The 26,119-nt window shown below is 47.2% G+C and overlaps 1 protein-coding gene and 3 non-coding genes across 4 annotated transcripts; 1 reads left to right on the forward strand and 3 right to left on the reverse strand.

Annotated features, from left to right (window-relative positions):
- The first annotated feature begins 3,263 nt into the window (after window positions 1-3,263).
- On the forward strand, window positions 3,264-16,560 carry LOC132832533 (TNF receptor-associated factor 2-like). The gene is made up of 7 exons (XM_060850617.1): window positions 3,264-3,530; window positions 5,137-5,191; window positions 6,431-6,535; window positions 8,812-8,985; window positions 11,403-11,477; window positions 12,893-12,979; window positions 14,433-16,560. Exons 1-7 carry the CDS (start codon window positions 3,382-3,384, stop codon window positions 15,189-15,191), a joined length of 1,404 nt encoding a protein of 467 aa, XP_060706600.1. The 5' UTR covers window positions 3,264-3,381; the 3' UTR covers window positions 15,192-16,560.
- A 4,527-nt stretch (window positions 16,561-21,087) lies between these two features.
- trnad-guc (transfer RNA aspartic acid (anticodon GUC)) lies at window positions 21,088-21,159 on the reverse strand. The gene has a single exon. It is a non-coding gene; the product is annotated as a tRNA-Asp (tRNA).
- A 1,925-nt stretch (window positions 21,160-23,084) lies between these two features.
- On the reverse strand, window positions 23,085-23,156 carry trnad-guc (transfer RNA aspartic acid (anticodon GUC)). Its single transcript has one exon. It is a non-coding gene; the product is annotated as a tRNA-Asp (tRNA).
- A 1,925-nt stretch (window positions 23,157-25,081) lies between these two features.
- On the reverse strand, window positions 25,082-25,153 carry trnad-guc (transfer RNA aspartic acid (anticodon GUC)). Its single transcript has one exon. It is a non-coding gene; the product is annotated as a tRNA-Asp (tRNA).
- Window positions 25,154-26,119: the final 966 nt, after the last annotated feature.

Genomic DNA, 26,119 nt, shown 5'->3' on the forward strand with positions numbered 1-26,119 from the left:
GTGTACAAAATCTCATGCAAGGACTGCACAAAACACTACATAGGACAAACAGGAAGACAGCTAACGATCCGTATCCATGAACACCAACTAGCCATGAAACGACATGACCAGCTATCATTAGTAGCCACACACTCAGATGACAAGCAACATGAGTTGCTGGGACAACGCTACTATTATAGGACCAGCCAAACAGAGAACAGCCAGAGAATTCCTAGAGGCATGGCACTCATCCACAGATACAATCAATAAGCACATCGACCTGGCCCCAATATACCAGCCACTGCAGTGAACTGACAGCCGCAAGTGGCAGATACAAATCATTATAAATGCGGAAGGAAACATCAGAAAAGTGCTTCACAGGAGGCTCCCAAGCACTGAGGATGTCACCTAGACAGGGGACGAAATGTCTGCAACACAAATTCCCAGTTCGGCGAACAGAACCACAAACAACGAGCACTGGAGCTACAAATGTCCCAAACTTTGAACACATACGGGCGAGAGACGCTAAGAGAAGAAAGATTATAAAAGAGCCTGAGGGGTAATTTTTTAACACAGAGAGTGGTATGTGTTTGGAATGAATATCCAGAGGAAGTGGTGGATATGGGTACAGTCACAATGTTTAAAAGACATTGGGATAAGCTCATAAGTAGAAAATGTTTGAAGGGATATGGGCCAAATGCAGGTGGATGGGACTAGATTAGTTTTGGAGTATGGTCATCATGGACTGGTTGGACCGAAGAGTCTGTTTCTGTGCTGTATAACTGTATGACTTTACGACTCTTGGGCCAATCATCAATGACTCAAAAAAATTGTGATCTCAATCTAACAATAATCTTGGCAAACTTGCAGACAACGTTGAGGTGGCATTAACAGACTAAGGGAAAGGTCAGCTATAATGAAGACATAAACTGCTACATTCAGGATTTATTTTTAAACAATTGACCTTGGAGTGAGTCACTGGAGTTATACCTTACAGATGGACTGGAAATCTTTGAGAAAATTTTGAAACAATCAGGGACTGAATTCAAGCAATGTGGTTTACTTGGATTTTTGATTGGAAGTTTGATAAATTTCCTCAGTTGAGAATCATTGAGAGCTATAAGGTCGAGGAATAACTGTCTGAATGCTTGAGATTTGATTTAGCAACAGAAGTGATGATGAATGGAAAGCAATCTCCCAAACTAAATAAAACCAGTGAGAGTTTTAATAGGGGTAACTTGTGGGACAAAAAGTACAGCAGCTAAATTGTGGTTACAACCATGATCATTTTAAAATCTTTTACAAGATTTGCTTAGCTATTTCAGAAAGCATTTTAAGACAGCCACAGGTCAAGACTCTGTCGTGACTCACTAGGGTAAGTGCCATAGAAATCAAGTCCAACTGTAACTGAAGTTGTCACAAATGTGAAAAGATTTAGTCAAAGTCCCCAATTTACCTGAATGACAAACACAGGTTAAAGGAAAATACTCACTAGTGCTCTGCTTAACAGTGAAGTAACTGTTTATTATAAACGCATTGTCTTTAACTATGAGCAATTCGGCCAAATGGAATTGCTGACATACAACACTACAACTTGAACTCTCTGCCTTCTTAAATCACGCCCCATTCACAAACAGACAGATGCACAAAGGCATTCCTGAAGAAGGGCTCATGCCCGAAACGTCGATTCTCCTTCTCCTTGGATGCTGCCTGACCTGCTGCGCTTTTCCAGCAACACATTTTCAACTTTGATCTCCAGCATCTGCAGTCCTCACTTTCTCCTAGATGCACAAAGATAGGCAATGCAGAGATGTCATGGCAAAAGAAAAACAAAGACTGGGGAAACACAGTTGGATAGCATCAGAGGATTAAATTTGTTGCTTTTTTTCCTCTTTGTTGGTTCTTTGCAGCCGACACAAGGTTGTTGACACATGAATGCTCCCTCTCACTCACTAGTTGAGATTTTGTTCTTTCACTTTGTTTAGAAGAATTTGCAGAGAAAATGAGTAAAATTAATGGCTCATAGTTACTGGAGACTTCATTCTGCCTCCCCTTAAGAGAGAAAGAGGCAGAGAGTTTTTTTGGTCCTTCCTCTTTGTAATCTAAGTGGTTCACTGATACATTGCCCCAACACAAGTCATGGACGCCTGGTCAAGAACCTGTCAGTTTGTTGTCAAGCAATCTTCCCTCAGTTCAGAATCCTTCAGCTCTGTGGTGTCTGCTTCTGCTCTCACTGTCCCAGGAAGATGCGAAAATTGCATACAATGCACAATGTGCTCCAGTAAATCTGACGTTTTATACTGCAGCCATCTCTTTGTACAATCTTCTTAAGTTAAAGCAGTACCTTCCTTTTTTAGTCCAAAGTCTAAAAATAAAGGAAGTAAAAAGACGTGGTCGTTACGATGCACAGGGAGGTCAGACCAGGTAAGGATGGCAGATTTCTTTCTCCAAAGTGAATCAGCAAAAAATGATACCTGATAATTTCAGATTTATTAATTGAATCTAAAACTGGAGAGTGGGGAGAATGGGTCATTTAAGATAAACTGAGAACTTCCCCCTCAGATTTCTGACCCTTTAGGTCCTTTTTTTCTCAAAATTTGGTGGAAGCAAAGCCTTTGTATATTTTGAAGGTAAAAATCACACAATACCAGGTTATAGTCCAACCGGTTTACTTGGAAGCTTTCAAAGCTAGTGCTATAACCTGGTGTGTGATTTTTAACTTTGTACACCCCAATCCAACACCGGCGCCTCCAAAGCATGTATATTTTGACGGCAGAGATGCGTGGATTCTCGCCAAGCAAGGGACAGGAAGCTGCATGTGCGCCTGATTCCAGATTACACAGGTCAACTATGAGCTCACGAAATGGCGGAGCAGGTATTACGAAGTTTAAACGCCACCAGCTGCCCAGTCCCCCAGCTGGGACTTTCTGGGATCACGAATCCGGTCGCACTACCGCGAAACCACTGAATTCCCCGAGACAGGGTGGCCTTGGAGAGAGAGAGAGAGAGAAAGAGGGCAGGGTTGAAAGTTCCAGACAGTGGATCGCACGCAACGCAGGGAGGAGTTCCCGGTAATTTGACCAGAGTTTGAACGAGGGGGAGAGGAGGGAGCCAAAGGCGCACTGAGAGAGATTGCTATTCCCGGTGGATGGGGAGGCAGACAATGGGCGGAAAGGGGAGAGGGGCGTGACGCGGAGGGAATCCCGATGTCTCAGCGTTCCGAAACTGACGGGGAAGGGGCGTGGCCTCGACGTCACGGGGGGGGGGAACGGCTGACGCAGAGGGAATCCCCGGAAAGCTTAAAAGACTTGTCTGTCGCCAGAGTTACGACGGCAGTCCCACAGTGGGGTAACTGCAACCAAGCTCCTGACCTGTCTCCTTCTCCTGAGGAACGCAATAGGGATGGTAGCCCTGGTCTCCGGGATCACCCCGGTCGATTCGGCCGGCAGATCCTGTCTCCTGTGCTCGGTCTGCCGCTTTCTGCTCATCAAACCCAAACAGACCGAGTGTGGACACCGATATTGCACAGCCTGCCTGGAGAACTTGTTCAAGTGAGTTAATTGCAAAGCCCTTTTTGTGCGTGCGTGTGTATGTGTGAGAGAGGGAAACGAAAATTAAAATTGCTGGAAAAGGTCAACAGGTCTGGCAGCGTCAGAAGAGAAATTAGGAGTTAAAATTAACGTTTCTAGTCCGGTGGCCTTTCCTCAGGACTCTTATTTTTCCCCTGTGTACAAAGTTTTAAAAAAATCACGCAACACCCCGTTATAGTCATAGAGATGTACAACACGGAAACAGACCTTGTGGCAGGTGGGACTAGATTGGGTTGGGATATCTCCAACAGGTTTATTTGGAAGCACTAGCATTCGGAGCGCTGCTCCTTCATCAGGTGGTTGTCTCTGTGTGTGTGTGTGTGTGCTTTTGTCTGTGTTTGGGTGCCCTGCTCTTCCACCCCTTCACTTCCCTCTCCAAATGCCTCGATCTCTGATCTTCACCCACTCCCTCGGATCTCAGGGAAGGCTACCTGTTTTGTGTCACCCCTCCCTCAGAACTGTGTTGGAGCTTGGAGTGGAAGTGAGGGTTTAGAAGGTGGGAGGTGAATTTCAGGAGGATACAAATGCAGGCAGACACCTCCCGCACCCGAAGTGGCGGGAATATAACCCATCAGGTGTAACAGAACACCCTGTTTGGATAGCCACCAGTTATCACGGCACTGAGCTGTCCCAGCGATGTGCATTGAAGTTGGCTCAGCTAAAAGCCAAAGACAGCTTTGGGGAATTTTGTTTTGTGGCCCGCATTTATTGCCCATCCCTGATTCCCAGGAGAAGGCAGCGGTGAGCCGCTTTCTTGAACCACTGGCGTACATGCACCAACAATGTTGTCAAGGGAGCTGCAGGATTTTGACCCAAAGAATGAATGGCATATGCATTCCCAAGTCAGGATGGTGAGTAGCTTGGAAGGGTACTTGCAGGTGCAGGTATCTGATGTCTTTGTCCTTCTACAAGCTAGAGGTATTGGCTTTGGAAGGTGCTATCGGTTAACCCTTTAAGGTCTTTGTGAGCATACTGTCTTCAATGTTTGTCCAGCTAGGGGTTGGCCAGTGACACCAAGACTTTAACTTTTTTTTACACTGACACATGTGCACCAGCCAGCACAGAGTCAGTCCCTTAACTGTGGAAACTCTGAATCTTCTGGTTGTATTTTTTCTCACTCCCCCCCAGCACCCTTGTTGTGTGTGCAGGTGCGAGACACAGTGAAATACAACAGGTGTACAAATCTTTATTCAATTTCCACCACCAGTGTGGCCAGTGACAAGCAATGCCTTTTCATCAAAGGGCAATGCCGTGTGATAAAAAAATTTGAAATAAAAGGTAGGGATTAAATCAAAATAGAGTTGGAGGGAGAAATAAAGTGCACCACTCCCTGTGGAGCCCACCTCTCCTTGCGCCTGGACCTTTATAGAGATTATCTGTATCTGAGCGCAAATGCCTATAGATTTGTTTGTCTTCAGTGGTTCCTTTCTCTATCTTCCTTCTAGGATTATAAGAACACAAGTAGATCATTTAGCCCTCAAAACTGTTCCATTCAACAATATTGCAATTGAGCAGTGAACTAACTATATACATTTATCACACATTAACAATTTTTTTTATATCTTAGAACAGATAATGAGGCAGACTGCCATGTTTGTCAGCAGAAGGTCTTCCGTTCTAAGGTAAGACATTTAATTCCTTGTAGATGTGCTTCTTAGTTAGCAGATTTGCTTGAAGGGGATGGAATGTGTTCAGGAGAATCGGATCCTGGTTAAACTTTAGAACAGAGTGAATGTTCTAAATGGCGCACATCAGCAGAATTTAACTTGAAACTGTCTTTTAACGAGTAGCTAAACAAAATGAGACATTGGTTGGAAACCAATTGAAGCATTCATATGGTAGATATGTATAGAATAACAAATACCTGAGAGTGAATTACAGGCTGGAATCTAATCGAGGGGTTCAGATGGTTTATGTATAGAATAATGGATACCTGGCAGTGAGTTACAGACTGGAATCTAATGTAGGGGTTCAGATGATTTATATATAGAATAATGGACACCTGGGAGTGTGTTACAGGCTGGAAACTAACCAAATGCTTCTGGTTTATGCATAGAACAGTGATTACCTGGAAATTAGACATTGACTGGCTTGTATCTGGGTGGTTAGTATTGACTGTGCTCAGAAGTAATTGATCTGGAAGTACCCTGAATGTGATTGCTGGGAATTTCCATTCCCACTGTTGGGAAGTTTTGTTGAACAAAGTAGGTGAATTACAAGGAGGAACTAAAACCGACTGGGAGTTCACTGAGCGCTGTCGTGACAGAGTACTTCTGTCTGTCTGTCTTAAGTGCTTCCAGTAAGAGTTTGGTGATGTCACTGGTCTGCTGATGTAGCCAAAAGAAAACCTCACCAGCAACATTTCCCCCCCCAACCCTTCTCCATTACCAGATTTCCCCCCAGCTGGTAGTGTTCTTACCCCTGGGTCTCACTCTAAGGTTTGCCACATGACACGGCTGATACTCTGAGCGCCAGTCCAGGGGAGTGCTGCACTGTCAGCGATACCATGGTTCAGTTGCTAAAGTAGTCCTAAACTGCCTTCTCAGGAGCCATGGAGGATGGTATGCAGTTAATAGTTTGAAGAGAGCCCGGGGAATTCTCCCTTGTGCCCTGGCCAATTACTCATCCCTCAGATTCCATCAGTAAACAGACTAGCTGGTCATTATCATGTTACACTGTTTGGGTGTGCAAATTGGCTGCTGCATTATCCTAAATGGTGACTGCACTTCAGATGTACTTGATAGGCTGCGAAATACTCTGGGACTGCGTGAGGTGCTATTGAAGTGCAGGCCCTTTTTTTCTTCTGGTGTCTTTTAGCCTTTGTGTTCTTCTGTCACCCCCCTCCCACCCCACCCCAACAGGTCTATCGCGACAGAGCCGCTGAAAATGATGCTTATGCCACAAAGATTCAATGTACAGCTTACCGGGATGGTTGCGACTGGACAGGAACACTGCGAAACTACCTGGTAAGGGGCAATGATGGGCTGTATTAATTCTGGAATTCTGGTAAAAAGACAAACCAAGGAGCAGGGGGGTTGATGAAACTGACTGACTCTTGCTATCCTGTAATCTGGAGACAAAAATAAACTGCAAGTGCTGGAATCCAAAGTAGAAAGGCAGTAGGCTGGAAGAACACAGCGAGTCAGGCAGCATCAGGAGGTCGACATTTCGGGTGTAACTCTTCTTCAGGGCTGGGGCTGGGTGTAAGAGGATAAAGAGGTAGCGGGAGGCAGGGTGATGAGGTGGGGATAGGTGAAGTCAGGTTGAGGGTATGACCTGGTTGGTCAAGGTGAGAGATGAATCTGGTAGGTAGCTGGGAAGGATGAAAGGGATGGGGAGGGAATTTCAAGTAACCTGGATTTTCAAAGATCTGGAGAGGGAGGCTGCAGAGTTGAGCTATGTTGAAATAATCGAGTAAAAAATGAGGTCTGCAGATGCTGGAGATCACAGCTGCAAATGTGTTGCTGGTCAAAGCACAGCAGGTTAGGCAGCATCTCAGGAATAGAGAATTCAACGTTTCGAGCATAAGCCCTTCATCAGGAATAAGAGAGAGAGAGCCAAGCAGGCTAAGGATTTCAGTGAGTCCCTCTCTCACTGCACCCCCCAGGTCATCTCCTCTGCACAGAAGCCTCCATCGCCCCTCCCCCTAGTCCCTCCTCCCTACCTTTTATCTCAGCCTGCTTGGCTCTCTCTCTCTTATTCCTGATGAAGGGCTTATGCTCGAAACGTTGAATTCTCTATTCCTGAGATGCTGCCTAACCTGCTGTGCTTTGACCAGCAACACATTTGCAGCTGTGATCTCCAGCATCTGCAGACCTCATTTTTTACTCGAAGATTTTAACCTACTGCGAATCCTCTTACAAGGATGCCTTCCTTGAAGAAGCTCTCTTCCTCCCTCTACAAGGATTTCAGTGAGTCCCTCTCTCACTGCACCCCCCAGGTCATCTCCTCTGCACAGAAGCCTCCATCGCCCCTCCCCCTAGTCCCTCCTCCCTACCTTTTATCTCAGCCTGCTTGGCTCTCTCTCTCTTATTCCTGATGAAGGGCTTATGCTCGAAACGTTGAATTCTCTATTCCTGAGATGCTGCCTAACCTGCTGTGCTTTGACCAGCAACACATTTGCAGCTATGTTGAAATAAGACCGGAAGAAATAGGAGCACCAGTAGGCCATTCAACCCCTCAAGCCAGCTCCACCATTCAATGTTAAAGATCACACAACACCAGGTTATAGTCCAACAGGTTCAATTGGAAGCACACTAGCTTTCAGAGCGTCGCTCCTTCGTCAGGTGGTTGTGGAGAATACGTTTAATTCAATAAGCTCATGGCTGATCTTTTCATGGACTCAGGCTCCACTTACCCGCCCTCTCTCTGTAACCCTTCATCAGGTGATTGTGGAGGATAAGATTGTAAGACACAGAATTTATAGCAAAAGTTTACAGTGTAATGTAACTGAAATTATATATTGAAAAGACACGGATTGTTTGTTGACTCCCCTTACCCCGCCCCCCCCCCCCCCCCCCCCCCCCCCCACACACACACACACACAAACACACATAAACATATACGTTTGTGGGGTGAATTTGTACTTGCAGAATTACATTTTATTTTGCTCAAAAACTGCATGAATCCATTGTGGCACAGACAGCCTCACAGGCAATTAACACCTTCAATATCTTATCTGGGCCGTCATGACACCAATTGTTAAAGTTCACTTGAGAATGTAACTCACAAAAAAGTTTTGTGATTTACGTATGAAAGAACTGAAATCAACATGGTTATGCTAAAAGATGAGAGACTCAACAAACAATCCGGGTCTTTATCAATATATAATTTCAGTTACATCACACTGGAAACTTTTGCTATAAATTCTGGGTCTTAGAATCTTATTCTCCACAATCAACTGAAGGAACAACGCTCCGAAAGCTGATGCTTCCAAATAAACCTGTTGGATTGTAATCTGGTGTTGTGTGATTTTTTAGCTTTGTTCGTCTCATTGTGGGATCTTACTGTGTGAAAATCAGTTGCCGAATCACGGTAGTGACTCCCACCCACCCCCTCAAGGAAATAAAATATTTTGGGGACATTCTAAGCCACAGATGGGGTTGGCTGATTGTTTTGTACTGGCTGTGAAATTGATCTGCTGATCCGCGTGAACATGTCTGTATTGAACTGTCATGTGACTGTGTCTACCTCTCTGCTTTCCTCCCCCGTCCTTCATAACCCACCCCCTGCTGCCCCCCAGCGCACACACCGAGCCCAGTGCGACTTCCACGTGGTCCCGTGCTCCAATGTCGCGTTCGGCTGCGAGACCGTGGGCCCCAGGAAGAAGATGCTAGCACACGAGACGCAGGAGTGCGAGTGGAGGATGGAACTGTGTCCCCGGTGTGAGACCTTCTGCACTCACAAGCTGCTGGAGGTGAGGGGGAGGGTTTGGGGAAAGGAGTTGGATTCCCCAGTCTCCCAGCGTCAGAACTAACCGTGACAGATTCCGTTTGTGTAGCGCCTCCCATAGAATTATCAGGACAATAAAGCGAAAGTGAGCACTGCAGATGTTGGAGATTAGAGTCAAGAGCATGGTGCTGGATAAGCACAGCTGGTCAGGCTGCATCCGAGGAGCAGGAAAATCGACGTTTCGGGCACAGGCCTTTCATCAGGACAGTGCATCCAGTTGAACTGCCCAAACTGTTCCCACAGCTCGGTCAATAAAGCAGCTGAGCTTTACAATGGGCAGGCTGAGAGAGAAATGTGAGTTTAGGACCCAACAGCAGGAAGGGACAGCCTCTCCTGATTGAATAGTTAACCTCAGAGATGCTCAAGAACTTGACAACTAATCCAGAAGGTTGTGGGGTCTGAAGGAGGGACACACTGCCTGACCCAGTGTAACGAAAGAGGAAGGAGTGGGGGCATGATGGTAATGTGTCTAGACAAGAGGCCCAGTGCTCATGCTCCACGGAGATGGGCTTAAATGCTCTTAATGGAATTGGAATAACTAAATCAGGAATTGAAAGGTCGGTAACAGTGAATGTGAAACTATCATACTCACCTGGTTAATGGTGGGAATTCATTCCTGATGAAGGGCTTTTGCCCAAAACCACGACTTTTTGTCCTTTTCCTCGGATGCTGCCTGACCTGCTGCGCTTTTCCAGCGCCACACTCTCGACTCACGGTGGAAAGCTGTCATCCTTATCGGGTCTACATGTGACTCCTGACCCACAGCAATGCAGTCGGTTCCTTAGTCACCTTTTAAATCGAGGGCAGTAGGGTCGGGCAACATCTCTTGAGCTGAGTGCCACATTTGGCCATTTCAGAGGGCTGTTAAAAGTCAGCCACATCGTTATGGGTCTGGAGTCGCACATCAGCCAGACCGGGTAAACAGGGCAGATTTCCCTCCCTGAAGGACACAAGTGAACTAACTTTCTGGGAATAGTTTTGTGGTCACAATGTTTGTGACTTGCTTTCAATTCCAGTTTCATTGATGGTGAGGTGGTTGGTAAAGTGGGAACTGGATGAGGGACGTGGGTGGGGGGCTGGTTTGTAAATCGCAGTGAGTGGTTAGGATTTGGAATGTACTGGGTAGCTCCTTTCAAGGGGGTGATGGATCTCTATCTGAAAAGGAAGGAAAGGTCTGTGGGGGAGGGATGTTAGAGGAAGTGGCAGTAAGTAAATTGCTCTTGTGGAAAGCTAGCACAGAATGGAATTTTTTAGATAAATCATTCACACTGTGAGGGTGTCACTGGCTAGACCAGCATTTATTGCCTATCCCTCATTGCCTAGAGGAGACTTAAGAGTCAATCACATTGCTGTGTGGTTGACTCTTAACTCTCACATTGTTACATTGAATTACATTGTTCTGTGAGTAGGCAACTGGGGAGACTGGACGCTATCTCACAGAATACTTCAGAGAACATCTCTGGAACACCCCAACCAATTGACCCCACCGAACCATGGCTGAACATTTTAACATCCCCCTCCCACTCTTCCGAAGACATGCAGGTCCTGGGCCTCCTCCACCGCCACTCCCTCACCACCCAACACCTGGAGGAAGAATGCCTTATCTTCCCCCTCAGGACCATTCAAACCCATAGCATCAATGTGGACTTCCCCAGTTTCTTCATCTCCCCAACCCCACCTTACCCCAGTTCCAACCTTCCATCTGAGCACTGTCCTCGTGAACTTTCCTACCTGTCAATCTTCCTTCCCACCTATCTGCTCCACCCTCCTCTCCAATCTATCACCTTCACCCTACTTCCATCCACCTCTTGCACTCTCTGCTACCTTGTCTCCAGCCCCAACCCCCTCCAATTTGTCTTTCCACCCCTGAGGCTCCCAGCCTCATTCCTGAAGAAGGACTTTTCCCAAAAATGTCAATCTTCCTACTTCTCAGATGCTGTGTTTTTCCAGCACTACTGTAATCTTGACTAATCTCCAGCATCTGCAGTACCCACTTCCGCCACATTCCTGTGTGTCTGGAATCACATGTAGGCTAGATCAGGGAAGGATGGCAGTTCCCTTCCTGAAGGGATACTGGTGAACCAGATTCCAACCCCCTCCCCAGACAATCCACAACGGTTTCATTGTGATACTTAGGATCTCCTTCATTTCAGATGATTATCAAATTCCACCATCAATCATGGCAGATTTTGAATTGGGTCCACAGGCCATTACTTGGGTCCAGTGATAATACCACTAGGCCACTGCCTCCCCGCAGGCTGTGAGTACTCTGGGGTTGTAGTCATTTGAGGCGCTGTACCAAGGCAGGGATGAGAGTAATTTGTGTGGCAGGCTGGGCACATTGTGGTCCTAATGCTGCTGCAATCCTTTTGTTCCTCTTAGGATCACATCACGATGTGTACCAAACGGAAGGAGACTTGTCCAGTCTGTGGCAAGACAGATTTAACAAAGGCTGAGGTAAGGCTCTCTGTTGTTTTATATTTCCATTCTATTAGGGATCAGGCAGTTGATTCATTGTGCTCCAGAGAGGGCCAGTGTTAAAGGGAATTACACTTGGGTGTTACGTGGGGATTTCTAAATTCACAGTAAAAAACAATGAGTGGGTCTTTCCATTTGAGTGTTGTGTACCCCAGCAGAATCTGAAGTTAAAACCTGTACAGACAAAACATTAGTGATCTCAATAGATTCCAGGGAGGCCTTGGATTCAGATGGGGCAAAGCAGTATCAAACTATGGTAGGACTGAATGAACCGTGACTGGGTGAAGAAGACATAAAAACATTAACTTATGAGTCAAGGTTATAGTGCTGGAAAAGCACAGCATGTCAGGCAGCATCTGAGGAGCAGGAATATCGACATTTCTGGCAAAACCCCTTCATCAAGAATGAATCTGTTTGTTGCATTTGTATGAAGCAAAATTGGAATTTGAATAATGAGATGCTTATGTGATCAAAATGATTTAAGACTGCTGAATCCCTCAAACAAAAAAAAAACAAATTGCTGTTTCTCAAGTAATTGTTTCTCAATTACTCAATTGATAGAAAGCACTTTGAACGCAAATCTGTTTTCCTCTCCAGCAGTCTGTGCATCTTTCTCTCCTTCTGAGTCTGCATCTCTCTTGTTCTGTGCACCTTTTCATCCCTCTTGCTCTTGGTGTGTTTGTTGTCAGCTCAGGGCTTGTTCCCATTGGCATGATGAACCTTGCAATGATGCTGTGGCTTTAAGTAGTTATTTTATCCTTTTATTTTGGAGAGAGGTTGTAAGGCAGAGCTCGGAAGCTCTCGACCAGAGCCATTGGAGTAAACAGCTTGTGGGGCTTGAGGATATTTTTTTCAAAGTTGGAACAATAGCAGCAGCCTGAATGGGTGTGGTCAAACTCTCACAGAACAAGGATCTTCAGTTCAGCTTCCAGCAGGTCTTGAATTGGGAGCAGTTTTTTCCCCTCTTAGTTGCATCCAAAACCTGGGGTTCTCTGTCTGTTGCATGGGTTGCATGTGAGACAATCTATTTCCTAAATTTTCCTTTTGCCAAGTGTGCGTGTTTCTGGGATGTTACTATATTGGAACAGTTAAGTAGTAATAGTTACTATATCTATTACTCTATGAAGTTTTCCAACAGAGCTGTTATTTCCAATTCCTCCTTTCTGCTGTTATATTTTAATAATAATGAATGAATACAGCGTGTTTTACTTTAAGTTTGGTGGGTTGACCAATCGAATCATGTTTGGAACATGATACCTTCCATTTCCTTTGAAAGAAGAATAAGTTAGGTTGTAGTCCAACTTCTGAATATTTTGAGGGGGTTTGGTCTGGTTCATAACAGCATCTTGTGTTGTACAATTCTAGTTGCTAACAGTTGTCTCTTTTCTCTGCAGTTGGAGGAACACTGTGACCCTGATCGTGGCACCTGTCCTGATGCCCAGGTCTCCTGCCCCTTTAAGGACATTGGCTGCCTGGAGAATGTGAGTCTTCCTGTTGTGTTGAAAAATCTGTCTGATCTTTGCCCCAGTCCTCATGAGCCTTACTTAGAAGCTCCCAGTGCAGGAGGAGACCTTACTGCCCATCGTGCCCTTACTGCCCTACAAAGAAACAGCTTTCCACTGCTGTCTCCCACAAGACTCTGCAAATTTCTCCTTTTGCAAGGATTTTATCCAATTTCCTTTTTAAGGCTGAGCTTGATCCTACTTCCTCTGACCTTTCAGGGAGAACGTTCCAGATCAGAACAATTTGCAGCATTTAAAGTGAGCTGTCCCCTTCTGGATCTTATGCCAGACATTTTTATTCCACTCTGCACACTCCGTGTCTATCCATCTACTCCAATAGTGCACCCGAAGACGTGTCCCATTTGCAATTCAAGCTCTTTGCGGAGGTAGCAGGTCCCAGCCAATGGGGAGAGGAAGAGGGAGAATTGTACGGGAGGGATTCAGATTCCCATCCGCCCATCCTGACTCTCTGCAACAACTTTCAACTGGCTTGGTCCAGAGAGGGGTACCTTCAGCTGGGACTCAGGCTGTTCAGTATTTGGACAGACATTGCCACCTTTTTTTCCAGGTACACACTGTTGTATCATTTTACATTGTCCTGAGAGGATAGATAGAGTCATAGAGTCTTAGAGATGTACAGCATGGAAACAGACCCTTCCGTCCAACCTATCCGTGCCGACCAGATATCCCAACCCAATCTAGTCCCATCTGCCAGCATATGGCCCATATCCCTCCAAACCCTTTCTATTCATATACCCATCCAAATGCCTTTTACATGTTGCAATTGTACCAGCCTCCACCACTTACTCTGGCAGCTCATTCCATACACGTACCACTCTCTGCTTGAAAAAGTTGCCCCTTAGGTCTCTTTTATATCTTCCCCCTCTCACCCTAAACCTATGCCCTCTCGTTCTGGACTCCCCAACCCCAGAGAAAAGACTTTGCTTATTTATCATATCCATACCCCTCATAATTTTGTAAACTTTTCTAAGGTCAACCCTCACTCCAATGCTTCAGGGAATACAGCCCCAGTCTGTTCAGCCTCTCCCTATAGCTCAAGTCCTCCAAACTTGGTTACATCCTTACAAATCTTTTCTGAGCCCTTTCAAGTTTCACAATATCTTTCCAATCGGAAGGATGATGAATGCAACGTTTTGTCTGAGAGGTAGCCCTTCTACAGTGCGGCACTCCCTCAGCACTGACCCGCTGACAGTGCAGCATACCCTCAGTACTGAACCTCTGACAGTGTTGCACTCTCTCAGTACTGAACCTGACAGTGCGACACTCCCTCAGTACTGAACCTCTGACAGTGTGGCACCCCCTTAAGGATGTATTGCAGATTCTGGGATTAGGGGAGTGAGAAAACCTAACAAATGGGAATTTTGCTAACTGCAACTCTCTTTCTCTCCCCCTCCCTCCATGCGTCGAGCAGCCTCGGAGGCGGGACGTGGACGACCACCTGCAGGCCGGGCAGCCGGAGCACCTCCTGCTGATGCTGAAGAGGAGAGGCGGGCCGCCGGTCGAGGGGGGCGCCTCGGCTCCAGCCTCGGAGGAGCTGAGCGCCCTGGGGCGGAAGGCGGACGCCCTGAGCCGCGAGCTGGAGCGGTACGCCCACCTGGTGGAGGCGCTGCAGCGTCGCTGCCTGCATTCGGAGCAGCTGGTGGCGGGCCTGCAGCGCCGGGTGCGGGCGCTGGAGGGAGCCCGCGAGCAGCCCGCCAGCACCAATGGAATTCTCCTGTGGAAGATCCGGGATTTTGCCTCCTGCCTGGCGGCGGCCAGGGCCGAGCGGGTGACGTCATTCTACTCTCCCGCCTTCCAAACGCACCCTTTCGGCTACCGCCTGTGCTGCCGCCTCTACCCGAACGGCGACGGCAACGGCCGGGGCAGCCACCTCTCCCTCTTCCTGGCCGTGGTGCGCGGCGACTACGACGACGTGCTGCCCTGGCCGTTCCGCCAGCGGGTCACCTTTCTGCTGCTGGACCAGGCGCAGCAGAAGCACCACCTGCGGGAGTCCTTCGCGCCGGACGCGCTGAGCGGCTCCTTCCAGAAGCCGCAGAGCCGCATGAACGTGGCGAGCGGCTGCCCCACCTTCGCCCGGCACGAGATGCTGCACCGGGATCGCAGCCCTTACCTGCGGGACGACACCCTCTACATCAAGGTGGTGGTGGACACGACGGGGCTGGTGCCCTGAGGGTTGCTCACCTCTCTCCACCAGCCGTCCCCACCACCACCAGGGGGCCTTCCTTCCACCCACCCCTATTCCCACCACCAGGGGACCTTCCTTCCCACCCACCCCTATTCCCACCACCAGGGGGCCTTCCTTCCCACCCACCCCTATTCCCACCACCAGGGGGCCTTCCTTCCCACCCACCCCTATTCCCACCACCAGGGGACCTTCCTTCCCACCCACCCCTATTCCCACCACCAGGGGACCTTCCTTCCAACCCACTCCTATTCCCACCACCAGGGGACTGTCACTCTCCACCTTCCTTCCCACCCACCCTTTTCTCCACCTCCAGGGGGACAGTCCCTCTCCACCTTTCTTCCCCTCCCCCCCCATCCCTTCTTGGTTTTACCTGGATTGAATCCTCCTTCTGGTCGTCCTTAGCTGAGGAAACATGTGCCCAGGCTGGGAGGGAGAGCAACATATGTCTCCCAAATTGATTTCTGGGACTGGCCGGCATGGTGAGGAGAGACTGGATGGGTTGGGACTGGTGTCCCCTGGAGTTTAGAGCAACTGAGTGGGGAATCTCGCAGGACCCCGTAGATTGAACTACACAGGGCTAGTGCTGCTCTGGATTATTAGGAACTCAGAGACTGGGATTACGGTTCAAAAATACAGGTTGGGGGTGGGGTGGAGGTACAGGTGGTATAAGCTCTTTCGGACTGAGCTGAGGCAAATGCCTTCACCCAGAGAGTGGTGAGCCTGTGGCATTCCCCATGGTGGAAAGCAGTTGAAGCCAAAACATTGAGTATCTCTGAGGTGGAGTTAGATAACATTCTTAAGGCTAATGGGATTGAAGGGTGATCAGTCGTGATCCTATTGATTAGCAGAACAAGCTCGAAAGGCCAATCTTTCAGAGCCCCACATTTGCCACATTGAGTAAGGATGGCAGATTCCCTTCTCAATAAGCAAACCAGATGGGAAGTTTGTGTTTGTTTGATTACCATGACTGGAAATCACTTTCAATTCGGGACTCTTAATTTATTACATTTCTAATTCCACCAGCTGCCATTTATACCCGTGTACCCAGAGTACTTCCTCTCTGGATTTGCCAGTCTCATGACACTGCTGTCTCCTCTCCTGGTTTTGTAATTGGCCAATGTGCCTCCACCCTGCATAGCACTAATCCCCTAATTTTTTTGTCCCTTCTGCAGCTTTTGCAACATTAGAATTTGACTGGCAGGGGAGAAGCCGAGTCATGTCCTCACGACACAGGCAGAATTCTGACTGTGCATCCCTTCCCATTTTCCAACCCTGAATCCCATGGGACAAAACAGGAATGACTGAGGAGTCAGAGGAGAGTAGTTTTAAACTCTGCTGATGCAGCATGCTTCACAGTCCTTGGGGTGGGGTGGGGTGGGGTGGTAATGCACTAGTTAGCTTGGTGTGGTCTTGGGTGGGCTCTTTGTTCACTGCACTTTAATTATCCGTAAATGCTATTCCTTTTTGTTGTATTTATTTATTTATTTATTGATGTGATTAACTTATGTACAATTCGTTCTCCTCCCCTGTTGCATTGTCACCAGTGTAAACACTGCTGCAATTTTGAATAAAAGTTGACTTGATGCATATCTTGTTGTGTTTTGTGCATTTCCATTGGGAGTGACTGACTGGATTGGCAGAATTATAATGGGGGTTCAAAGGAACTCAGACCCACTGTGCTGAATGGATAGGAGACCATTGCAGACTGCTCAGCTGTTTGACAAGAGACTTGGGACATTTTAAAAAAAATATTTTTCTTCACAGTTCCCCACACTACCACCTGATAGCCGTAGTGCTTATTTTCCCTCAGCACCCATGTTGCGTATGTGCAGGTGTCAGACACAGTGAGAAACAACAAGTGTGTGCATCTTTATTTCTATTCCAACCCCAGGAAGAAAGCGAATTCCCGAGTGGCCAGTGACAAGCAGAGGGTAATGCCGAGACTTGGGGCTTCAGAGCATAGAAAGAAGCTGTTCAGCCTAAATATATCTATGCTGGTCATCGAACATCTATCTGGTCTGGTTTTCCAGCACTTAATTTGATTTATTATTGTCATATGTACTTAAGTATAGTGAAATGTTTTGTTTTGCATGCTGTAGAGGCAGATCATACCATACAACGTGCATTAGGAACACAGCAAGCTTTACAACGTCACAGCTGGAGAGAAGGTGCACAAAGGGTGGGATAGTCCACGTGTTTATGATTTTGTACTTCTCCCTGATGGAAGAGACAATGACAGAGGAGGGAGAGGTCTTTGATGTTGCTGCCTTTCCCTGGCAGAAAGAAGTATACTGTAGATGGAATCAATGGATAGGAAGTTGGCTTGTGTGATGACCTGGGCTATGTTCACCACTCTCTGTAGTTCCTTACAGTCCTGGGAAAGTTTGGTTAAGTTTGTGGATGACCCTAAGATTGGTCGTATCGTTGACAGTGAAGAAGGTTCTCTAAGATTACATCGGGATTTCGATCAATTGGGCTAATGGGTTGAGAAGTAACAGATGGAGTTTAATTTGATTAAATATGAGATAATGCCTTTTGGTAAAACAAGCAAGAGCAGGATTCACCTGTTGTCTTTCACCGTGTCTCACACCTGTATGTGTATCTGGGGAAAATATAAGCACTATTGCAGTAGACGGTAGTGCGGGTTAAGAGAAAAATAATCTATAAACAGAATTGGAAGGGGAGATAAAGCAATTCTCTATGTTGATATAATTCATACACCAACCCAATCCCCCACCCCCTTCACATTTTCATTCACTTAGGCATTGCCCTTGTTGAGAAGGACAATACTTGTCACTGGTCACTCTGTGTTTCCTTTCTTCAAACGAAATAAAATCCAAGGGCATGATTTATACAGTTAATGATAGGGCCCTGGGTAGTGTTGTCAAACAGAGAGACCTAGGCATTCGGGTACATAGCTCTTTGAAAGTTGCATCACAGGTAGACAGGTTGGTTAAGAAGGTGTTTAGCACACTTAACTTCAGTGCACAGACTATGGAGTATGGGAGTTGGGAAGTCATGTTGAGGTTGTACAGGATTTCGGTGAGGCCATTTGGGAGTATTGTATCCAGTTCTGGGCACCCTGCCACGGGAAGGATATTATAAACTGGAGAGGGTTCAGAAAAGATTTACCAGGAATGTTACCAGGACTGGAGAGTTTGAGTTATAAGGACAAGTTAGGGGCATAGGAGATGGAGGGGTGATCTCATCCAGGTTTATAAAATTATGAGGGGTATGGATATGGTGAATAGCAAAAGTCTTTTCCCCAGGGTTGTGGATGGGGGGTGGGGGTGAGTTCAAAACGAGCAGGCATGTTGTTAAGAAAAGAGCAGCAATATTTAAAACAGACACAAGGTTCAGATGTGGAAATGAACTGCCAGAGGAAGTGGTAGATGCAGATGCAATTACAAAGTTAAAAAATAGACAGGTACATGAATAGGAAAGGTTTAGAGGGATTGGCCAAAAACAATCAAGTGGGACCATTTTGGTTTAGGAAAGTTTGTCGAAATGGATGGGTTGGACTGAAGGGTCTGTTTCCACGTTGCATGACTCTAAATAACTGGAGCTTTCCTGCCTCTATTATCTTTTCAAGCAGTGAATTCCTCTGGATGAAAAGAAATCTTGTTTAAATCCCCTGTACACATCCTGCCCTTTACCTTAAATTTATGTACCTCAATCAAGTATTTGCCACAGAAACAGAAATTGTTGGTGAAAGTCGACAGATCTGGCATCATCTGTGGGGAGAAAGCAGAAAGAGAAATGTCCAGACTCCAAACATTTTGCAAACAACTTCTGTTTTTGTTTCAGATCTAATTATTGGGCCGAATGAATATGTATTTGCCAAGCATGGAATATAGACAGTGATGTAAAAGGCCATATTAGCAAATAGCATTTGGCCGAGAGCCAAAAATCCTTTGATGAAGGAATTGATGGGAAAGAACAAAAGGTAAGAGGCAGGGATATAATATATAAAAAAATACACAAGATCAAACGTGGGTTATAAAACTTAAAATTCACACAACACCAGGTTAAAATCCAGCAGGTTTATTTGGAAGTACTGGCATTGAACACTCCAGTCCAACACCGACACCTGAAAAACAGACGTGGGTTAAGCGGGGTAAGTGAAAATTCGACGTACTTTTCAAAAGCTACTGTGGGAGATCCCTTTTCCCCCTGGATGATTGGAAAGGTCCAAGGATTTAAAACAAGTCAAATGATTTTACGATGAAACAAGATCTAACACCATCCTCTGCTGGCAGCTAGGGAGTACTACAACATCGAGGGGACAATCTGAGGGCTTCAATGATGGCCCATGGGAAGCCATCTACACCTTAACCACAGCAGACGAACGTTGCTTTACTTTTTATTTCAAAAATATACTTTATTCATCGAAAATATTTACACTCAGACATAGTCAATAGAGCTGTGTAATTTTGATTTGTTGGCAATTTGAGTTCTTCTTTAGATCATCTTCTACCTCTGTGGAGATGATTAAGATATCAGTTATTGTTGTTTTCATGTTTTATTCTTTGAGTATCTATCTTTTAAGTAATCCGCCGCTGCGGTAAAACAGCCTTTTCGTTGTGCCCTACCATCTGTGTTAAACCTCGTCCGCTGCTGATCCACGCGCTCTCCCGTTACCTGCTTCTGACAAACTGACTCATACGCTGGCCTGCAATACAGCACAAATCCAGCAGCCTGGCTTCAATTCCCACTGCCAAATGGACTCAACATGAAAGATTCCCCTTTTCACTCCAATCGAGACTCTGATTTCCAGCAAGTGCAGTCCTCACTTGTTCCATTCAGCCCTTCGAGACATCACCACCATTCAAGATCATCATGACTGAACAATGTAATTTCAGTAACCACTCCAGCTTGCTCCCCGTACCCCTGGATCACTTTAGCGGCAAGGTCCACGTCCGGCTCCCTAATGAATGTATCTCACAAACCGGCATAACCGCATCTTCCTGTGGGAGACAAGTCCACAGGTTGACCACTCTCTGAGAGAAAAGTTCTTCCTGAATCGCTTGCCCTTCATTCAGAGACTGTGACCCCTGGTTCGGGACGTCCCCAACATTGGTAACTGGCAAACTTTTGCTGGGATCCCTCAGCGCCAAACATGGATCTGCATGGGTTTCTCTTCAGAAGGGTCGGTGTGGACCTGTCCGTCTGAATGGCCTGCTTCCACACTGTGGTGATTCTATGGTGCCAACAGTGTAGGTGGAGTTCCTGCACGTGCTTTCTCAAGCTTGCCTCTGTGTTGACCTTCATGTTAACCCAGCCACTGGGCTTTGTCCTTCTATCGAGAAGAGCAGACAATGCCACTCAGATGACTTGGACTTTCCACTGTGGGTGTAGTACAGCCTGCCAGCAGCAGGGGACGGTGTTGCGTCACCTTAATCGCAGGATCAGGTCCAAACTCTGAGGGGGAGTGACCCCTTTTTGATTGGAGGGAGGGAGGAAGCGGGGAAACCTGACATTCATTTGTCGCTACCGGTTGCTTAAAGGTTTTCATTTGCACTCCGTTTGCGTGGGAGTTATATGCCCACCGACGGGACGAAGTAACAACAAAATCAGAATGGGAAACAGAAATTGCTGGAGAAAGTCAGCATCTGGAGTGGGGGAAGAAAGCAGTCAACGTTTGTGGTCCAGTGACGCTTCTCCAGAACGGCAGTTTTGATTGGTGGTCAAAAAGCAGGAAGTCTCAAATGGATGAAAGGACAAGTTTGCCAGGGAGAGCAGAATCGAGACTACGACATGTTTGGTTTGTTGGCAAGAGCAGGCCGCTCGGACATGTGAATGCACGCCTTTGGAGCAAACGGGACTTGAATTGGGCACTCCTGCATTGAGATATGGTGCGTGCCTCTCAAAATGCCGCCGACTCCCCGGCGGGGAATTGAACCCCGGTCTCCCGCGTGACAGGCGGGGATACTAACCACTATACTACCGAGGATTGCACGGCTTTGCGCTCTGCGACAGGGGTATTAGATAGAATGTGCTTATGTGTAATCTTGATTTGTTGTCAATTTGAGTTTTTCTTTAGATCATCTTCTACCTCTGTGGAGATGATTAAGATATCAGTTATTGTTGTTTTCATGTTTTATTCTGTGAATATCTATCTTTCAAGTAATCCGCCGCTGCTGTAAAACAGCCTTTTCGTTGTGCCCTACCATCTGTGTTAAACTTGGTCCGCTGCTGATCCACGCGCTCTCCCGTTACCTGCTTCTGACAAACTGATTCATACGCTGGCCTGGAATACAGCACAAATCCAGCAGCCTGGCTTCAATTCCCGCTGCCAAATGGACTCAACATGAAAGATTGCCCTTTTCAAGCTCGTCCCCTCAGCTTCAACTCCCACCCATCAATCGCTCCCTCATCAGAGAGCAGTGCTCCTGGAGGACGGTGGTGACTTTACTGCACGCTGCATCAGCTCCACTGTAAACGTCGAAACACTTTGCCAACAATTTCTTGATGTTTATAAAATCATGAGGACGAACAGTTAATCGCAGGTTTACTTCCAACTCACGTCAGTCTCTGAGCCATGCGTTCAACATGGAAACATAGAAAAGAAGTGCAGGAGTAGGCCATTCAGCCCTTCAAGTCAGGCAGCATCCGAGGAGCAGGAAAATCAGGATGCTGCCTGACTTGCTTTGTTTTTCCAGCACCACTCCAATCGAGACTCTGATTTCCAGCAACTGCACTCCTCACTCGTTCCATTCAGCCCTTCGAGACATCACCACCATTCAAGATCATCATGACTGAACATGCCATTTCAGTGACCACTCCAGCTTCCTCTCCGTACCCCTGGATCACTTTAGCTGCAAGTTCCACGTCCGGCTCGCTATTGAACGTATCTCCCAAACCGTCTTAACCGCATCTTCCTGTGGGAGACAAGTCCACAGGCTCACCACTCTCTGAGAGAAAAATTCTTCCAGAATCGCTTGCCCTTCATTCTGAGACTGTGACCCCTGGTTCTGGACGTCCCCAACATTGGGAACTGGTGAACTTTGAAGGGCTTATGCTCGAAACGTCGAATTCCCTATTCCTGAGATGCTGCCTGGCCTGCTGTGCTTTGACCAGCAACACATTTTCAGCTGGGATCCCTCAGTGCCGAGCATGGATCTGCATGGGTTTCTCTTCAGAAGGGTCGGTGTGGACCTGTCCGTCTGAATGGCCTGCTTCCACACTGTGGTGATTCTATGGTGCCAACAGTGTAGGTTGAGTTCCTGCACGTGCTTTCTCAAGCTTGCCTCTGTGTTGACCTTCATGTTAACCCAGCCACTGGGCTTTGTCCTTCTATCGAGAAGAGCAGACAATGCCACTCAGATGACTTGGACTTTCCACTGTGGGTGTAGTACAGCCTGCCAGCAGCAGGGGACGGTGTTGCGTCACCTTAATCGCAGGATCAGGTCCAAACTCTGAGGGGGAGTGACCCCTTTTTGATTGGAGGGAGGGAGGAAGCGGGGAAACCTGACATTCATTTGTCGCTACCGGTTGCTTAAAGGTTTTCATTTGCACTCCGTTTGCGTGGGAGTTATATGCCCACCGACGGGACGAAGTAACAACAAAATCAGAATGGGAAACAGAAATTGCTGGAGAAAGTCAGCATCTGGAGTGGGGGAAGAAAGCAGTCAACGTTTGTGGTCCAGTGACGCTTCTCCAGAACGGCAGTTTTGATTGGTGGTCAAAAAGCAGGAAGTCTCAAATGGATGAAAGGACAAGTTTGCCAGGGAGAGCAGAATCGAGACTACGACATGTTTGGTTTGTTGGCAAGAGCAGGCCGCTCGGACATGTGAATGCACGCCTTTGGAGCAAACGGGACTTGAATTGGGCACTCCTGCATTGAGATATGGTGCGTGCCTCTCAAAACGCCGCCGACTCCCCGGCGGGGAATTGAACCCCGGTCTCCCGCGTGACAGGCGGGGATACTAACCACTATACTACCGAGGATTGCACGGCTTGGCGCTCTGCGACAGGGGTATTAGATAGAATGTGCTTATGTGTAATCTTGATTTGTTGTCAATTTGAGTTTTTCTTTAGATCATCTTCTACCTCTGTGGAGATGATTAAGATATCAGTTATTGTTGTTTTCATGTTTTATTCTGTGAATATCTATCTTTCAAGTAATCCGCCGCTGCTGTAAAACAGCCTTTTCGTTGTGCCCTACCATCTGTGTTAAACTTGGTCCGCTGCTGATCCACGCGCTCTCCCGTTACCTGCTTCTGACAAACTGATTCATACGCTGGCCTGGAATACAGCACAAATCCAGCAGCCTGGCTTCAATTCCCGCTGCCAAATGGACTCAACATGAAAGATTGCCCTTTTCAAGCTCGTCCCCTCAGCTTCAACTCCCACCCATCAATCGCTCCCTCATCAGAGAGCAGTGCTCCTGGAGGACGGTGGTGACTTTACTGCACGCTGCATCAGCTCCACTGTAAACGTCGAAACACTTTGCCAACAATTTCTTGATGTTTATAAAATCATGAGGACGAACAGTTAATCGCAGGTTTACTTCCAACTCACGTCAGTCTCTGAGCCATGCGTTCAACATGGAAACATAGAAAAGAAGTGCAGGAGTAGGCCATTCAGCCCTTCAAGTCAGGCAGCATCCGAGGAGCAGGAAAATCAGGATGCTGCCTGACTTGCTTTGTTTTTCCAGCACCACTCCAATCGAGACTCTGATTTCCAGCAACTGCACTCCTCACTCGTTCCATTCAGCCCTTCGAGACATCACCACCATTCAAGATCATCATGACTGAACATGCCATTTCAGTGACCACTCCAGCTTCCTCTCCGTACCCCTGGATCACTTTAGCTGCAAGTTCCACGTCCGGCTCGCTATTGAACGTATCTCCCAAACCGTCTTAACCGCATCTTCCTGTGGGAGACAAGTCCACAGGCTCACCACTCTCTGAGAGAAAAATTCTTCCAGAATCGCTTGCCCTTCATTCTGAGACTGTGACCCCTGGTTCTGGACGTCCCCAACATTGGGAACTGGTGAACTTTGAAGGGCTTATGCTCGAAACGTCGAATTCCCTATTCCTGAGATGCTGCCTGGCCTGCTGTGCTTTGACCAGCAACACATTTTCAGCTGGGATCCCTCAGTGCCGAGCATGGATCTGCATGGGTTTCTCTTCAGAAGGGTCGGTGTGGACCTGTCCGTCTGAATGGCCTGCTTCCACACTGTGGTGATTCTATGGTGCCAACAGTGTAGGTGGAGTTCCTGCACGTGCTTTCTCAAGCTTGCCTCTGTGTTGACCTTCATGTTAACCCAGCCACTGGGCTTTGTCCTTCTATCGAGAAGAGCAGACAATGCCACTCAGATGACTTGGACTTTCCACTGTGGGTGTAGTACAGCCTGCCAGCAGCAGGGGACGGTGTTGCGTCACCTTAATCGCAGGATCAGGTCCAAACTCTGAGGGGGAGTGACCCCTTTTTGATTGGAGGGAGGGAGGAAGCGGGGAAACCTGACATTCATTTGTCGCTACCGGTTGCTTAAAGGTTTTCATTTGCACTCCGTTTGCGTGGGAGTTATATGCCCACCGACGGGACGAAGTAACAACAAAATCAGAATGGGAAACAGAAATTGCTGGAGAAAGTCAGCATCTGGAGTGGGGGAAGAAAGCAGTCAACGTTTGTGGTCCAGTGACGCTTCTCCAGAACGGCAGTTTTGATTGGTGGTCAAAAAGCAGGAAGTCTCAAATGGATGAAAGGACAAGTTTGCCAGGGAGAGCAGAATCGAGACTACGACATGTTTGGTTTGTTGGCAAGAGCAGGCCGCTCGGACATGTGAATGCCCGCCTTTGGAGCAAACGGGACTTGAATTGGGCACTCCTGCATTGAGATATGGTGCGTGCCTCTCAAAATGCCGCCGACTCCCCGGCGGGGAATTGAACCCCGGTCTCCCGCGTGACAGGCGGGGATACTAACCACTATACTACCGAGGATTGCACGGCTTTGCTCTCTGCGACAGGGGTATTAGATAGAATGTGCTTATGTGTAATCTTGATTTGTTGTCAATTTGAGTTTTTCTTTAGATCATCTTCTACCTCTGTGGAGATGATTAAGATATCAGTTATTGTTGTTTTCATGTTTTATTCTGTGAATATCTATCTTTCAAGTAATCCGCCGCTGCTGTAAAACAGCCTTTTCGTTGTGCCCTACCATCTGTGTTAAACTTGGTCCGCTGCTGATCCACGCGCTCTCCCGTTACCTGCTTCTGACAAACTGATTCATACGCTGGCCTGGAATACAGCACAAATCCAGCAGCCTGGCTTCAATTCCCGCTGCCAAATGGACTCAACATGAAAGATTGCCCTTTTCAAGCTCGTCCCCTCAGCTTCAACTCCCACCCATCAATCGCTCCCTCATCAGAGAGCAGTGCTCCTGGAGGACGGTGGTGACTTTACTGCACGCTGCATCAGCTCCACTGTAAACGTCGAAACACTTTGCCAACAATTTCTTGATGTTTATAAAATCATGAGGACGAACAGTTAATCGCAGGTTTACTTCCAACTCACGTCAGTCTCTGAGCCATGCGTTCAACATGGAAACATAGAAAAGAAGTGCAGGAGTAGGCCATTCAGCCCTTCAAGTCAGGCAGCATCCGAGGAGCAGGAAAATCAGGATGCTGCCTGACTTGCTTTGTTTTTCCAGCACCACTCCAATCGAGACTCTGATTTCCAGCAACTGCACTCCTCACTCGTTCCATTCAGCCCTTCGAGACATCACCACCATTCAAGATCATCATGACTGAACATGCCATTTCAGTGACCACTCCAGCTTCCTCTCCGTACCCCTGGATCACTTTAGCTGCAAGTTCCACGTCCGGCTCGCTATTGAACGTATCTCCCAAACCGTCTTAACCGCATCTTCCTGTGGGAGACAAGTCCACAGGCTCACCACTCTCTGAG

The sequence above is a fragment of the Hemiscyllium ocellatum genome, chromosome 35 (genome assembly GCF_020745735.1).
Source record: "Hemiscyllium ocellatum isolate sHemOce1 chromosome 35, sHemOce1.pat.X.cur, whole genome shotgun sequence".
In the NCBI taxonomy this organism is placed as follows: domain Eukaryota; kingdom Metazoa; phylum Chordata; class Chondrichthyes; order Orectolobiformes; family Hemiscylliidae; genus Hemiscyllium; species Hemiscyllium ocellatum.